At 40.1% G+C, this 14,677-nt stretch overlaps 2 protein-coding genes across 9 annotated transcripts in view; one reads left to right on the plus strand and one right to left on the minus strand.

Annotated features, from left to right (window-relative positions):
* The window catches only part of LOC123975176 (basement membrane-specific heparan sulfate proteoglycan core protein-like), a gene marked incomplete at its 3' end in the record, with an annotated part of 647,231 nt that overhangs the window by 90,957 nt on the left and 541,597 nt on the right, over positions 1–14,677 (plus strand).
* plekhg5b (pleckstrin homology domain containing, family G (with RhoGef domain) member 5b) overlaps positions 1–14,677 on the minus strand; it is a 76,944-nt gene that overhangs the window by 61,325 nt on the left and 942 nt on the right. The window contains exon 2 of one of the 2 annotated variants that reach the window (XM_046056419.1): positions 14,479–14,648. The exons of the other annotated variant lie outside the window; for it this stretch is intronic. Within the exon in view, the coding sequence (XP_045912375.1) occupies positions 14,479–14,560 (82 nt within the window). The 5' untranslated portion in view covers positions 14,561–14,648. The remainder of the gene's footprint in view (positions 1–14,478; positions 14,649–14,677) is intronic. 2 annotated transcript variants of the gene reach the window in all.

Raw genomic sequence — 14,677 nt, forward strand, 5'->3', positions numbered from 1 at the left:
TAGTTTTAAGGAGGATTATGTGCTGGACTATTTCTTGGCCGAGAGCAGTGACTTCCCAATGTCTCAGCCAGGCAACCAGCAACCTGCCAAGAAATACTATTTTATTTATGCTAAGCTCGCTCTATATTGAATGGACAGATATGGCAGTGGTATCAATCTTCTCATATAACTCATGGAAAGACAGCAAGGCTGACAGGGATGTAGACAGCAGGTAGGGAGGCAGATGATTTGCTCTGCTCTGTGTAAATGGTTTGTTCCGTCCATTGTGACAAACTGAGGAAAGTCATACTTACTTCAATTATTACTAGCTTTCTGGAATGTTTACTTAATGTTTTACATAAAAACACACACACACACACATATATATATATATATATATATATATATATACGCTCGGTAACAACTCAAACCTTTATAACTGAAGCCCCAGAGTATTCCTCTACAGGTGAATGAGTCTGGGCCTAGTGAGCAGACATTAAAACACAAGCAGGTTGCAGCTGTGTCTAATGCAGAGGGTTCAGTGGCAGCGGGGGCAGGACACAGCCTTCCTGCTAAATGTTGTTTTACCCCCATAGTGGTTAAATTACACACATGTGCATCACACACTCTCCTACCCCCTCCCTCCATCTTTCTCCCTCCTCCACCACATCTGAGCAAACCCAAGCTCCCCATATATAAAACTAAAAACCACAGAACAACAAGTGTAAACTGTTCCAGAGAGGGGTGGAGGAGCAGTCAACAATTTTCAACATGTAGGAAAACAAATAATATCTGATTTACCCTGCTGACTCATTTTGGAATTATTTAATGAAAATAATATTTGAAAAAATACAGCTTTCTCAAGACTCTACGTGCATGTCTGGGGTCTACATGACTCTGACATTACAGTAGAGTATTAGCCAAAAACTCCATACCCTGTCACCATATTTAAGAGGGGTCATGAGGGGATTACTGCATATCTTGAATTTTTTAGGGCATTTATATCAGAAAGTACAGTAATTGGTCAGGTATGAGCTGATTATTATATAATAGTATGGCCTTTTGTGTCAGACTATTCTTTTTATGGGCTTTATCGGCGTTAAACTCCAAGCAAAATACAAGCATGCTCTGCTTTTCCTGGAACCCGTGGCTGAGTATGACCTGAGGAATGCCAGTGTGTGCCTGTTACCTAGGGATATTTTGGACTGGCCTGGTGAACATGGTGTATGAGGAGGAGGTTATAGCTGGGATAAACCTTTGAACTGAAATTTTACTGAAACCCAAATAAGGACTTACCAAACAACCTAATTTTGTTGTGGTTGGACAGCTCAACGAAAGCTTTCGTCATGTGCTTCTACATCTTGGTTAAAGCTGGAGTGCGGGACTTGTGCATATAAAATTGTTAATACAATTTGACCAACGCAACGTTGTATTGAATGCAGTCATGCCAATAAAGCCACCTGAACTTAAAACTAAACAAGATGATGCTACTCTGTCTCTACATGGCTCTGGAGCAACCGTAGCAAACAGAGTAATGTACAGCAACTGGGAGTTTGGCAGAGTCTATGGTGGAAAAACCTAAGATGCGCCCAAGAAAAGTTTCTGATGCTGCAGATAAAAAAGAAACTCTGCGTTCAGAGGAATGATTACAGTCAAAAAAAGAAAGCAATCGACAAGGATAAACATGGATAACCACTGGTGTAGCTTTTTCTCATTGAAGATCGCTGAGAGAAGAGAAGGAACTGAGTACAGATGTTGCGTTACCGTCTTGGACAGGTTTGTATTTGTAAAATAATTGGAGCTGGCGCTTTAGCTACTACATTTTGTCTACCTAAATAGTGGATTAGTGTCTTAGAACTGTGGGAATTTCTCTGTATTTTTGTGAATGTTTCAGAACACATGCTCACCTGCAGGCATATGTCATGAGCAGGCGTTGAAAGTGTTTGTGTAATTACTCTCAATGCCAGAAGGTGAGTCAAAAGTTCTGCACTTTAGGTTTAAGAACAAAGCATCATGCAATACACAGACTTGGTACTAAAGCGCTGTTTTTGTTATCACTATTAATTAATACAGAGTAAATATAGTAATGTCATTTGATGTCGCCTGACCTACATGATATGCTGGAAAAACAAGTCAACTTAAAAATCTTACTCTGACAATTGTTTTTGCAAATAATCTTAAAAAACATCCATCCATGTTATGGCTGCAACTTCGAGTTATTCCTTTCACTGAACCGGCATCTGAGAGACAACACTACCCTGTTGAAATTAACGCACTGTAATTAAGTACATAGTTTATGCAGTGTACTGCATGTTAGTATACTCAAGGAAGTACCCGAATTGAGACACAGCATTAATGTTAAGCTACTGGTGACTTCCCTTTTCTAGGAGATTTTTTGGGATATATGTAACGTGGCAACACAACCTGTCACACCTTAAAACAGGAAAAAGAGAGACCATATCTTTGCCTTCTACAACCGAGGGTTAGGAGAGCATTCTGAAGAAGTGTCCTTCCATATTGTACAGTAGCATATTTAGCACTTTAAGCTACATATGTAGTGTAGCTTGATGCTGGTGCAACCGCCAATAGCACAACTTGAACTCTGTACTCCCAGAACACTCTATCATTTAAGTTAATCCTAGCCAAGCTAGCTCAGTTTGTTACTGCTATCCAAGGGCAATTCTGCAGATCGTCCTCCCATCGGCAGTAGAAGGCAGAGGTATAATCACATAATCCTGATTATGGTGTGACAGATTGTGTTACCACATGATTTATTTCCCAAAATGTTTTTAGAAAAGGGAAGACGGTGCACTAACTCTTGCAGACGCTGGTGAGCCAATATATTATACAACGGATAACTGTTTTGTTGGACCAACAGTCGAAAGAAAAGAAAAAAATCAATTTACAAATATTAAGTAAATATTTAGTAAACTATCAGACAAAGAAAAGCAGCAAAACCTATAATTTTAGACCCTGAACCAGAGAATGTTAAGAATTTTTTCTTGAAAAATTACTGAAATGATAGATCAATCAGCCCAGGCTGAGTGCCAACAAAGTTGGGAAGTGTTTTCAGTAGAAGCTTGGTGCTTAATAACAGAGATGGTAAAAAGGTAAGGATCAAAGCCTCACTGTTCCCTCTGTAACATTCCTCTTTTCGGTCTCTGCCAAACTGGTCTGCCTCAGTAGGCACCGGCCTTAAGCTGACCAGAAAGTAGCCGGATTTCCAAGAGTCTGGCTGGCAGAGAGGAGAGGATGAAGAACATTCCTCCCCAGCCCTGTGTTATCACTTCCCCTTCACTAATGGCATAAATCGGGCGGCACAGCGGAAAGCAAGTGCCCCTGTGCCACGTCAAAAAAGCACAGAGAGGAGACAGGGAAGCATTTCAGTTCAGCTATGCACTTCTTCAGTGGTAAATATTTCAACTGTGGAGCTTGTCTCATCCGCTCTTTCCCTCTCTTCTCTCTCATGTGAGGTTGTCTTTATGCCAGGTCACTGAGTGCTTTCCACGGAAGAACAGAGCAATGGAAAAACCAAAAACATTTCCATGATGGTGCTGAAATCCTTAGCTCAAAAGTGTAAGTGAACCAGAAGTTACATATAACAATGTGAAGTCATGTCATGTTAAATGTTACACATGTTGATGAGATGAATAAGGATGGGACCTAGTGAAGCAGGTCTACGCACAAGGTTTCTACTTATTTTTCCATTATACAGAATAATGTTCATATTATAAAAAGAGAGATTTCAACATGATATCAAAGGTAAAACTGAACCAAGAGTATAGCTTGTTACTCTTTCCCAACCACGAAGACAAGACTTAGAGTCTACAGCCAAGCTAGCAGCGCTGTGTGACTGTAGGCTAAATGCTAATGTCAGCATGCTAACATGCTGATGTTAAGCATGTGTAACGTTTACCCTGTTATCATCTTACTTTAGTGTGTTAACATGCTATTATTTAGTGTGTTAACATTTGCTAATTAGTACTTAACACAAAGTGCAGTTCAGGCTGATGGGAATGTCATTAGTTTAGCAGGTATTTGGTCATAAACCCAAAGTATAAGATGGTGCTAGATGAAAAGTCAGAGGATCTCCAGTTATTAAAATTTAACCAGAGGGGAGCGTGAATGTTGGTACCAAATTTCATGGCAATCCACCCAACAGTTGTTCAGTTAGGACCAAAGTGATGTGCTGACCATCACTGCCATACAGCAAAAACAAAACTGGAGTCTAATCTACTTAATCCAATGTCATACAATCCTCTACATCCTATCATGCATATAATGTTTATTTGAAATGTAAATTATATCCTCTATTTTTACATTACAGGAAAATGTATAACGGTGACATACATTAGTGGTATGTAGGCTGATCTAAAGAACAAGGTTAGCAGATATGTGTGCCAAATTCTAAATCAATAAAACTATCCTTGTGTGAGAAATTGGATCTGTTAATTCATATAAAACTCTCATTTAAAAATATATTTATTTAACTATTTATTACTCTTTATTTATTTATAACCTGTGGCATCTGAGCCTATACAAGACTGAGTAAATAATAAAAAATTTAAATGGATAAACAAACCAATCCACTGCCATGCCTCGAGTTTGATTGTAAGAAAACACACACACACACACAAAAGTCAGGTGAGCCTCCTAGTTCCCCAGCTTACCACACAGATCATGGATGACGTCCAGGGATGAGGACCAGGAGTAGCGCTCTACTCCCACTTGGGTGAGAGAGGATGGCAGTGCTTCCAGCTCATATGCTCCGCGCTTCTTCCAGTAAAGGAACATTATGTGTTCTTCAACCAGCTGTATGGTAATTAAAAACTGTAAACTGTCATAATCATTACAATAAAACTGAACTCATCCCACATTGTGTGTTACTGATGTTACTGATGTGTTACTGATATGTCTTACCAGCCCATCACCACCACCAACCCCTCCCCAAAAAACAACCTGAACTCCTGCAGACAATCAATGCACCCTTCTTATCCACCATCTTTATAATATAAAACTTGCCAGCCTCAACTCAACTTTAAACTCTGCCAGCTGCCAGCACCTGCACAATTACCTCATCCAGCTAAGCCTCAAAACACTTTGCTTTGAACTTTCTGTCCAAGTCTGATTCTACTTCAAGGCCGGTCCAAGTGAGCAAACAGACTTTCCTCAAGTACAATCCATCACATCTCCAGGAGTCCATATTATTGATTCTAAACCTGGAATAAGCTTTTCCGCTGCGGTCCAGGTTTTAACAGGCACGTCTTTTGTTGGTAACAGGTGTTATAACAGAACACACTTCTTTCCACAAAGCAAAAGACTGATGCCAAGTTTCTCAATCCTACATTTCGGTGTGTCTTCCTGTTGATTCTGTAGATTTTTCAGTTTTCCACTAATCATCCACTGAAAGCCACCCACCAACTGCACTCAAGCTCCAAATGCTTCCCTCTTCTAATCCATTTAACAGAGCTATTCATGACTAAATAAGAGACACCCAACTGCTAAAAGGTGTTGAAAACATATCTCCACCAGTAAGTAAAATGTCCTCAGATGTCGTCTTCCCTGGGCCTCGACTTTATCCATGACAAAGTTCCTCAAACTGTACAAAACTTCTGTGTGAGACAAGCTGCTCATGTTAAAGCCCTGTGTAGGATCTCCTGGCGATAGGGGGGCTTTCTGCCCACACCACCAGACAAGTGATGTATTCATGCAGAGGTGAGTTGCATGCTGGGACAGGCTATCTGGGCCAATGGCTTTTGGACTGGGTGACACAAAGATCTCTTTTAAACCTCCTCCTACATCCAGAGTGGACTTTCTTTATGTTTTGCGCAAACTGTAAAATGCTGACATTTTTCCGCATTAATTAGTGCCCGCGCCCTTTATGTCTCCTGAAAGATTTATTCCTTTTTATGAATGCACCAGCTCTGTGGTGACTGAGCTCAGTTATTTCTGTGGAGGTACAATGCACACATTGGCCTCTTGGAGATGAGAAACACTAAATGACCTAAAGGAGTCCCACTGTAAGATGCTTATCTGAGACAATGCGTCTCAGATCCAATCCACTTTTCTAATATCTTTGAAAAACAGCTGAAGGATTAAAACAACATGCAGTTAGATAAGTCAAGAGACATAATATTTTCCCCAGTGTTGCTTAAAAGGTTGATGCACTGCTATTACGCATCTAAAATGGGAGAAGAAATACTGTGAGAATGTACTGCACCGGCCGGGGGAAGGGAGGGACGTTGTCACACACAACGACCCACATGTCCAATTTTGGGATAAGAAATTAGAGGGTAGGATGGGAGCCGGTTTGCTGCTCAGCTCTGGGCTTTGCAGCCATATGGTAATAATCTGAAGCAGCTTTGAGCATGCGGCTTCCCTTTTAATGAACAGAGCAGTCGTACAGCATGAGAACTGGGCTGCAAATACAAGGGCCAATTTCCACCTACTGCAGAAACAAAGCGAGAAGCAGATGAGGTATTAGACAGCTTCTCTTTCATCATCATCCATCAGATCACCTTTTAGCCATCGCAAGGCCAGAAAGTACCTACCTCCATTATGGCACTAGAACTGACATTCAAATATAATCTCATGCAAAACATAGCAACACATATTCTTTCCACACTGAGGGGCTCTTGCAGCTGTATGCTGGCACACAATGTTTTAGGTACAGTTGAGAGAGTGAAAGTCTAATAATCACAACCAGGATGTAAGTGAATCTACTTTTTCCACCACCAGTACATATTCCAGAGTTGTTAATAACTCTCAAGTTTTTAATGGTTTCCCCTCTTAAAGGGGTACTCCAGCAATTCAGTATAGTACACATAAAGTTGGGGACATTCTAAGAGACAGATTTAAAGAATAGTCAAAATCAAAACAGCAGAGATATCCTAAATTAAACCCATTTTACACTGGACAAAAAACCCACTAGCATCCATTTACATCTGGCTTTTGTCTTTAGTGTGAGAGAGTACAATCAGCATTCACTCCTGGGTCAAATGACTCTACAGTAGTCGCAGGTATTTATCGGCTCCACCTCAGACTGGCAGTGATGTTGCGTGTCAACCCAGCACGACACCTGGGTTGACACGCTAATTTCAGCCCCTTTTCCAGCAGGACTCATTCATCTGTTTCTATCTGTTGCTGTCAATAAAACGTCTCATCCATATATTTATGTTGTATTAGCATGCTAGGCTAACAGTCTGTCAGCTGTGACTGTAAACACACCTGTCACCTGTCCAACACAGAGCTATTAATAATAAACACAGCGGCTACATCTTGTTTTTACAGTCTATGGGCTACACACAGCAACCACCGTAATATTGTCAATGGCCCCCATGCTGCTTTCTACTGTGTTAATCCCGTTTTCCGGCGTGGTCCTGACACTGAACGCAGAAAAGGCAAACTACTACTACTACTACTACTACTACTGGTGACAATGTGAAAGGAGTCAAACGCGGCAGGGTTCTGAATCTCCATTACAACAGGGCTACCCGCTTGAAAGTGTGTATTTAAAGTCAGAATGAGCCCTCCTCCCTAGCCAGTGAAAGAGAGCAGCAGTGGTCAAGCGAGCCAGAGACTGAATCAAGAGATGGAGCAGCGTTAGCGAGAACAATGCAGTGAATCAGAGAAATAAAAAGTTACTTTCTGTATGTTTCGGGTCAGTTACATTATAAAGCACAGATTCCTGTTGTCCCCACCCACCATCCTCGTTCTCTTGCAGGTGTTGCGGTGTCTGTTTGTGCCCCCCATCCCCGTTTCTGCCCCTCTGTCCGGTCTGGTAAAAATAAAATAAAAATAAAAGCACAGATAAACATGGCCACACCTCCGCAGTCCACACAAGACTGTAGGAAGGAGCCACATTGTAGGATTTCTTGTGAATGAAGCTAAAGCACTCTCTGCTCTGCAGCTCAGCCCCGCCTCATGGCCAAACAGACCTGCAGATCTTTACACCTCCACATACAACAAAGCATAATAATGCAACTTGATCTTTTAATTAAACCCTCCCTATTTCCTAAATGTCCTCATCTTTCAAACCCCAGACAGCCAGTTTATAATGCAGGCTTCCTCTTAAAGATTTTGAGTCTCAAACCCAAGCTGAGATGACCTCACTATTTGACATCATTAGGATTATTTTCTTAAACTCTTGAAAGCTCCTCCATGAGCTCCTCTCATGAGTAAAATTGGTGGAGTGCCCCTTTAAATTACAACTTGTAATCACACCTGCATCATAAGACATTCTTATCCCCTTAAAAATGAAAGATAAAATACATAAAACATGCCTGAAGATTTTGCATCACCCACAGCTGCTTTTTACTTAAGATTTGGCTTTACAACATTAGATCAACATTAGTGTTGACCTCACATATTTAATGTGGTAGTGTCTTTAGTGCTATAAACATGATGAAAGGAGCAGCAGTTGTTGGTATAATTACTTTACAGAAATGCTTTAATGGGATTTTCCAGGATGTAACAAGGAATAGTTCAACATTTTTAGCAAATAAACGTATTATGTTGAGAGTTTGATGAGAAGATTGATACATCTCTCATTTCTGTCCGTTAAATATTAAGCTACTGCCAGGAGATAGTTAGCTGGAAGCGGAGGGAAACATCTAGCATGGCTCTGTCCAAAGGTAACAAAATCCACCTGGTACAGTGGCACCTCTAGAGCTCACTAATTATCACATTATATCCAGTTTGTTTAACCTTTAAAAAGATGTTGCAGTTTTACAGAGGTAAACGCATGCCGTAACATTCATCCAATAACTTTCTGCTTCCAGCAAATAAACCGCTGTGAAACCACAACTTAATGTTTTAACACAAATTAAACAAACAAGATATAAAACTCGTTAATTAGTGAGCTTTAGAGTTGCTGGTAGGCAGATTCTGTTACCTTTGGCCAGGCTAGCTTTTTCCCGTCTGCTTCCAGACTTTGTGCTAAGCTAACCTAAAGTCTCCTGGCTGTGGCTTTATATTTAAGGGACAGACATGATGGTAGTATCAATCCGCCCATCTAGGCAACAAAAGTGAACGAGCAAAAATGTCAAACTACTCCTTTAATATAGACACCTAAAATATTTTAAATAAAAAAATGAGATATCCTACACATGAGCATCAATACAACAAAAACAAATGTTGTCTAATTGGATTTAGTTTGTGACAGAAATTGCATGCATGAATGAACTAGCTTCTCAATAGAATCACACTCACTGAAGCATTAATGGTGTGTTGAGAGTGTGGGCGCCTGCAGTACGACAAGACTGTAAATGAGACTGGAGTGTGTGAGTGCTGTAGGGGGAAAAAAGTGTGTGAGCCAGAGTGTTGACAGAGGGAGTGCAGTTGAAGGCTTGTGCGTGCCCATGTGGAGGAGGTTTTGGGTTATATTTAGCAAGGTGGCCCATCAAACAGGCCGAGGTTAACCCTTCCCCGGCAAAGTAAGACTAGTAGCAGTCCAAGACTTCTGTGTGAATCCTCTAAAAGGATGGAAAAGATTTTGATCCATTTCAGTTTCGTCAAAGAGCCGCTCGAAAACCTTCTTCAAGACAGACATTCTGTATTTCTGTCTCTTGCTGCTAACAAGAGAGGCTACAGCCATGCTAGTGACTTTGTGATGCTGTACTGTGTACTGCACAGTGGTGCTTTGAGAAAATGCTAACATGCTGATGTTTGGCAGGTATACTGTAGTACTGAAAATCGAAAGAAAATGTATCTATTTTGTATCTTACTTATTCAAGTCATTTTATCAAACAACAATTGCCAAACATTAGCTAGCTTAAGCTTCTCCAATGTGATGATTTTTTACTTCTAGACAGAATTGTGGTTGTTCAGTAATATCTAACATTTTATAGACCAAAGTGTATAATTAAAAGCATTAACTGCAAATTAACCCATAATGAAAATAGTTGCTAGTTGCAGCCCTTGCATGTTTAATACCAGTTTAAGTGCTACAACAGCTTTAATGTTTTTTAGTCAACCATCTTTATGCTCATCATATTAGTTTAGTGTGTTAGCATGCTAAAGTTAAGCTGAGGTCAATGGGATTGCCTTTTTGCAGGTAATTGGTAATAAATTAAATAATTAAGCCTAATAAAATATTTGACCAGATGATGGCGTTCACCGAAGTTATTGCATTTTATCCAGAGGGGGATATCAATGTCATCAAAATCCCTCCACCAGTTTTACTCAAAATCACAAATGTCAACCTCATGGTGGCGCTACAGGAAAAGTCAGGGGACGATCACCAAAGAATGTCTGTACCATTTCATGGCAATCTGTCCAAAAGTTGTTGAGATATTTCAGTCTGGACCTAAGTAGTGGACCAGTTGACACTGTACAGCCAGAAACAGCTTAATTTCATACTACAACCACAAAGATCTCATACAACCAAATCCAAGAAGGGATTGGGTACCTAAATATAAAAATACAACCTCAGAAAAAAAACTGAAAGATTTTATTATACTAAAAACTGGTGTCTTCTAATATTTTCTTTGGATGATAGAACAAACACTGATATATCAACCATCAGAACTTTGCTGACTGCAAGAAGAGGGTGTGCAGGACCCCACCAAGAGTATGAAACGTCACGTAATTTAACTGTCCATCCTTAAACCAGCAGTTCACAGGGACAAACAACCACTCTTCAACTTGTTGATATGAATAATCCCATAATTGAAACAATCTGGTTAAAATTGCAGTGGGGGCTGCAGTTGAGAAGCCAATAACAGAGTCAACAGGAATCAAAAACACTTATTCCCTAAAAGTACAGTTATTGTCGTGTGGAAGGCTGCAATATGCATAAACAGTCATTTAGCCAGGGTGGAGGTTATAAATGTGGAAGGACACATTCAGAGATAAACATTTGCTGTTATGTTAAAGAAGGTGTATGTGTGTGTACGTGACCTTAACATAGCCCCTATAATTATCTTCTGCACAGTATGAAGAGGAGCAGCTCACTGTTGGTCTATTTACAACGTGGGGCCTGGAGGGTTCAACCATATTAGTTCGATTTTTGTCCAGCTGTGAGCAGTTTTAACACTTCACATGTGACTGAAAAGAGCAAAACTGACACTGTAGTGAATTATAGAAGGCAACAACACCTGTTACATCTGTGTATTGTGATATTCACCTGTGCTAAATGAGCCATTAACGGGAATAGTTTGACATTTTGGGAAATATGTGTATTTTGCTTTTTTGCTGGGTTACATGAGTAAGTTGATAACACTCTAATATAGGAGTGACGCTATAGCCAGAAATGTGCACACCAGCACCTGTAAACGCATTTATTAACATGTATCTCAAACCGTACACTAAACATTGTGGTTTTATGGAAAGTTTTCTGCTGGACTTATTTGTCTTTATGCTGAGGTAAGCTAATCGCCTGCTTGCTCTAGCTTCACACTCATCAAACGAACATTTTTGATTGCTGTTCCGCCAGTGTATGAATGTGTATGAATGTTAGTTTCTGTTTGAGCACTTAGGCTCAGTGTATGAATGTGAATGAATGGTGAATGCAGATGTAGTGTAAAAGCGCTTTGAGTGGTCGAAAAGACTAGAAAGGCACTATACAAATATGGAGCATTTAAAGAGCAATTACTAAAACACTAGGCTATATCAAAAAATACTTGAGGACTGGACCAGAAGATAACAGACAGCTGAAGATGATGTTAACAGAGGTTTTCAAATAGTGAGGGTTCAAATTTCTTTTTCTTCTTTCAAATGCATGCATCTGGTGCGTCTGGTACATGAAATGAAACTTTTATGAACTCCCCATTGTAGTGAAATCCACACATAGGAAGTACAGTACAGAAAAGATGAGATACAACAAAGGAATTTTTTTTCTTTAACTCATATTTAACCAGATAAAAAAACAAGCTGCATTGCAAGGTTGACCGGTTTTTCCTGTTGTACAAGAAAAGGCAACTTGCTGTCTCTAACCGGTTTATAAGACCAAGAGTACAATAATGATTATCACTGTAGCCATGAAAAACTTATTACAGAGCCTGGCATGCTAGCACCATCAAATGCAGTGCAGGGCCTTCATAAAACAAATAAATGTTGTTGTGCAAAAATATTAGCATGAGTTGCAACATTGCACATGAAGCTGGGATAATCATTCTTGAGCAGATGGACACAAGAGAGAGGAGCAAAAAGCAGAGATACTGTGACCCGGAACACCATCAGGAAAAGGCAGAAGTGCAAAGAGTGGAAAAGAGAAAGGAAATTACTGCTGGGGAAAAAAACAGAACAATGGAAAGAAAGTCTGAAGAAGGAAGTTTGAACTGTAACAAGCCACGAGTCAGACAAACATCACTAACACAACACACGCACATACACACACACCATGCACACAGATTACACCAGTGTAGTCAGGCTCGAGTGTTGCAGGAGGAAGACTAAACACTCTAAATGTTCCCTCAGAGCTCTGCAGCCTTTTCAGATTAAAACCCCCACAAATCTCACTCCAAGGTCAATTTAGAAGTTTTCAATGGTATCGCATGACCTTCATCAGTAGATAGGAGTTTGCCTAGTTGTTAAATTCCCACCATGAGCTCTTTCTGTGCAAACTCAATCAGCTGATGAAGATCATGTGACATGACTAAACGGATGATGATGTAACTGTTTCTCAAATGCTGTTCAATAATGACCTCTGAACTGCATCTTTAAAGCCAACATGAATGAGTAGTCTTTAGTGCTATGAAAAAAAGAACTTTTAATTCCTACATTCATTTGATATCATCAAAAGCTCCAGAACAGCTACTAAATGGACCTTGTGATGACACTGCTTTGTCAAGTAAAATATCTGTAGGACCGGACAAGTTGTCTTGATCTTAAATAAACCTTTTGTTTCGCACTTACTGTCTAAAAACACTTGTACATCTACGACAATGTTAGTATTTTGTAAGCAGTATTCTCAGTAAATGTTCCTTGATTCTTTTTCTGAGCGCTTTCTTTAAAAATTAGAAGCTCATGTGAAATGATTAAATACTCAAGAACAGCTGCTAAAGGGGGCTTGTAGACAGACTTTTTGTCTTAACTGCTGTTTCCAAGGTCAAGGATGAACTTTGAACTTCAGCTTTAAAAACCGACATGGACAACACAATCCTTCAAGTGCTAAGAGAAATTGGAAATTTGAGAAACTACAATTCCAGGACAGCAGGGCAAACGCCATCCGCTGATGAAGATCATGATCAAAAGCTCCAGCTCCAGAACAGCTCCTGAATGGACCCTTATGGTGAGATTAGGCTATAGTTTGACCAGTGGCATTAACCTGCAACCAGACTTATATCTGTACAATAGATGATACAATAAAATTCCAACATAAACATATCAGTGCATCAAATGATGAAAATAAAGTGTTGGGCTATGAACTAAACTAACTAAACCACATTCTTGAAATCATTAATTTAAGCCAGCGCATGTAGCCTTTCTACAGATGCCATCTTTTATGATGGCCAACACTTTAATATCCTAATAGTTCATAAAAACGAGCTGAGATTCCTTGTCCTTGTTTTTGTTTTTCGGTGGTGGACAGAGACCAGACAAGACATCTGGTCCCAGATTAGACCAGTGTGTTTAAGACAGGCTTAAGACTCCGGTGGCCTGGAACATTGAAGGGTTCCAGACTCAACCAATTAAGGCTGCTAAACTTTAACTCCATGCTTACTTCACTTACTGTATGAACCCATGAACTGCCAGCAGTGCATACGTCACACACGCAAAGCCTACGAGAGCTAAAAGCTTGAGCTTGCTACGTCCAGAGTTGAAACAATTAGTCAAGTAATTAATAAGTAGACTAATAGAATATTAATGTGCAACAATATTGATCATTCTTTAGGTCTCTTTTTTTAAAGCAAAAATGGCCTAAATATGAAAAAGAGTATCATGTTATTGTCAACTCAGTCTCTCTGGGCTTTCGGACAACACATACCACTCTGGGGAAAGAGCAATAGGCATTATTTTCTTTTTGATTAAGAAAACAATTGTTAGTTGCAGCCCTGGAAAAAATCTAAACATTAAAATTTTCACTGTCATCTGAATTATGAGCTGGGAATGAGAGAGGAGGACAGATGGCAGGTCTGTTATGGTGGGGGTGCACAATAAATAATGTTGGTTGTAGATTTATAAGAGGTAATATCTATCATCTGCGTTTATGCTGAGTTGTCCCAAGACTCTTTATCATGAAGAGAACTGAAGATCAGAGTGTACTGTCCTCTCTGACTAAAATACCCCTGCCTCCAGCTGAGATAATTTCTCAGGTCAGTTGCCAAATCCAGCCATTAACTTTGATGACTGGAGGAAAGCATTAAACAAAGATCTGGTGCCTGAGGATCAAAGTCATGAAAGCTCCTCTGTTCACCTTCCTATCTGACTACTTGGAGAGCAACTTAGGTCACAGAGTGTGTTACACAAGCTGTTTCTTAAAGAACAAAGCATTCAGGTGACTCATTTTAAGATGCTGATCCAACAGCTTGGGTGATCAATAGCTGAATTCGTACTTACTGAGTCGTAATCTGAGACCAAGCCAGCTCCTTGGTGGCGACTTGTGCAGAACTGAATTCATGGTCCACTTGTTCGGCACCATCTATGCAGGCAATCCTTCTTGGGGGGGGGGGGGAAACAACCCTGCAGCAACACCAGCACCTCACAGGTCTGCCTGTCTTGGTGGCAGGCTCAATGCAAATCACAAAGCAATGTTTAA

The sequence above is a fragment of the Micropterus dolomieu genome, linkage group LG08 (genome assembly GCF_021292245.1).
Source record: "Micropterus dolomieu isolate WLL.071019.BEF.003 ecotype Adirondacks linkage group LG08, ASM2129224v1, whole genome shotgun sequence".
Lineage (NCBI taxonomy): Eukaryota > Metazoa > Chordata > Actinopteri > Centrarchiformes > Centrarchidae > Micropterus > Micropterus dolomieu.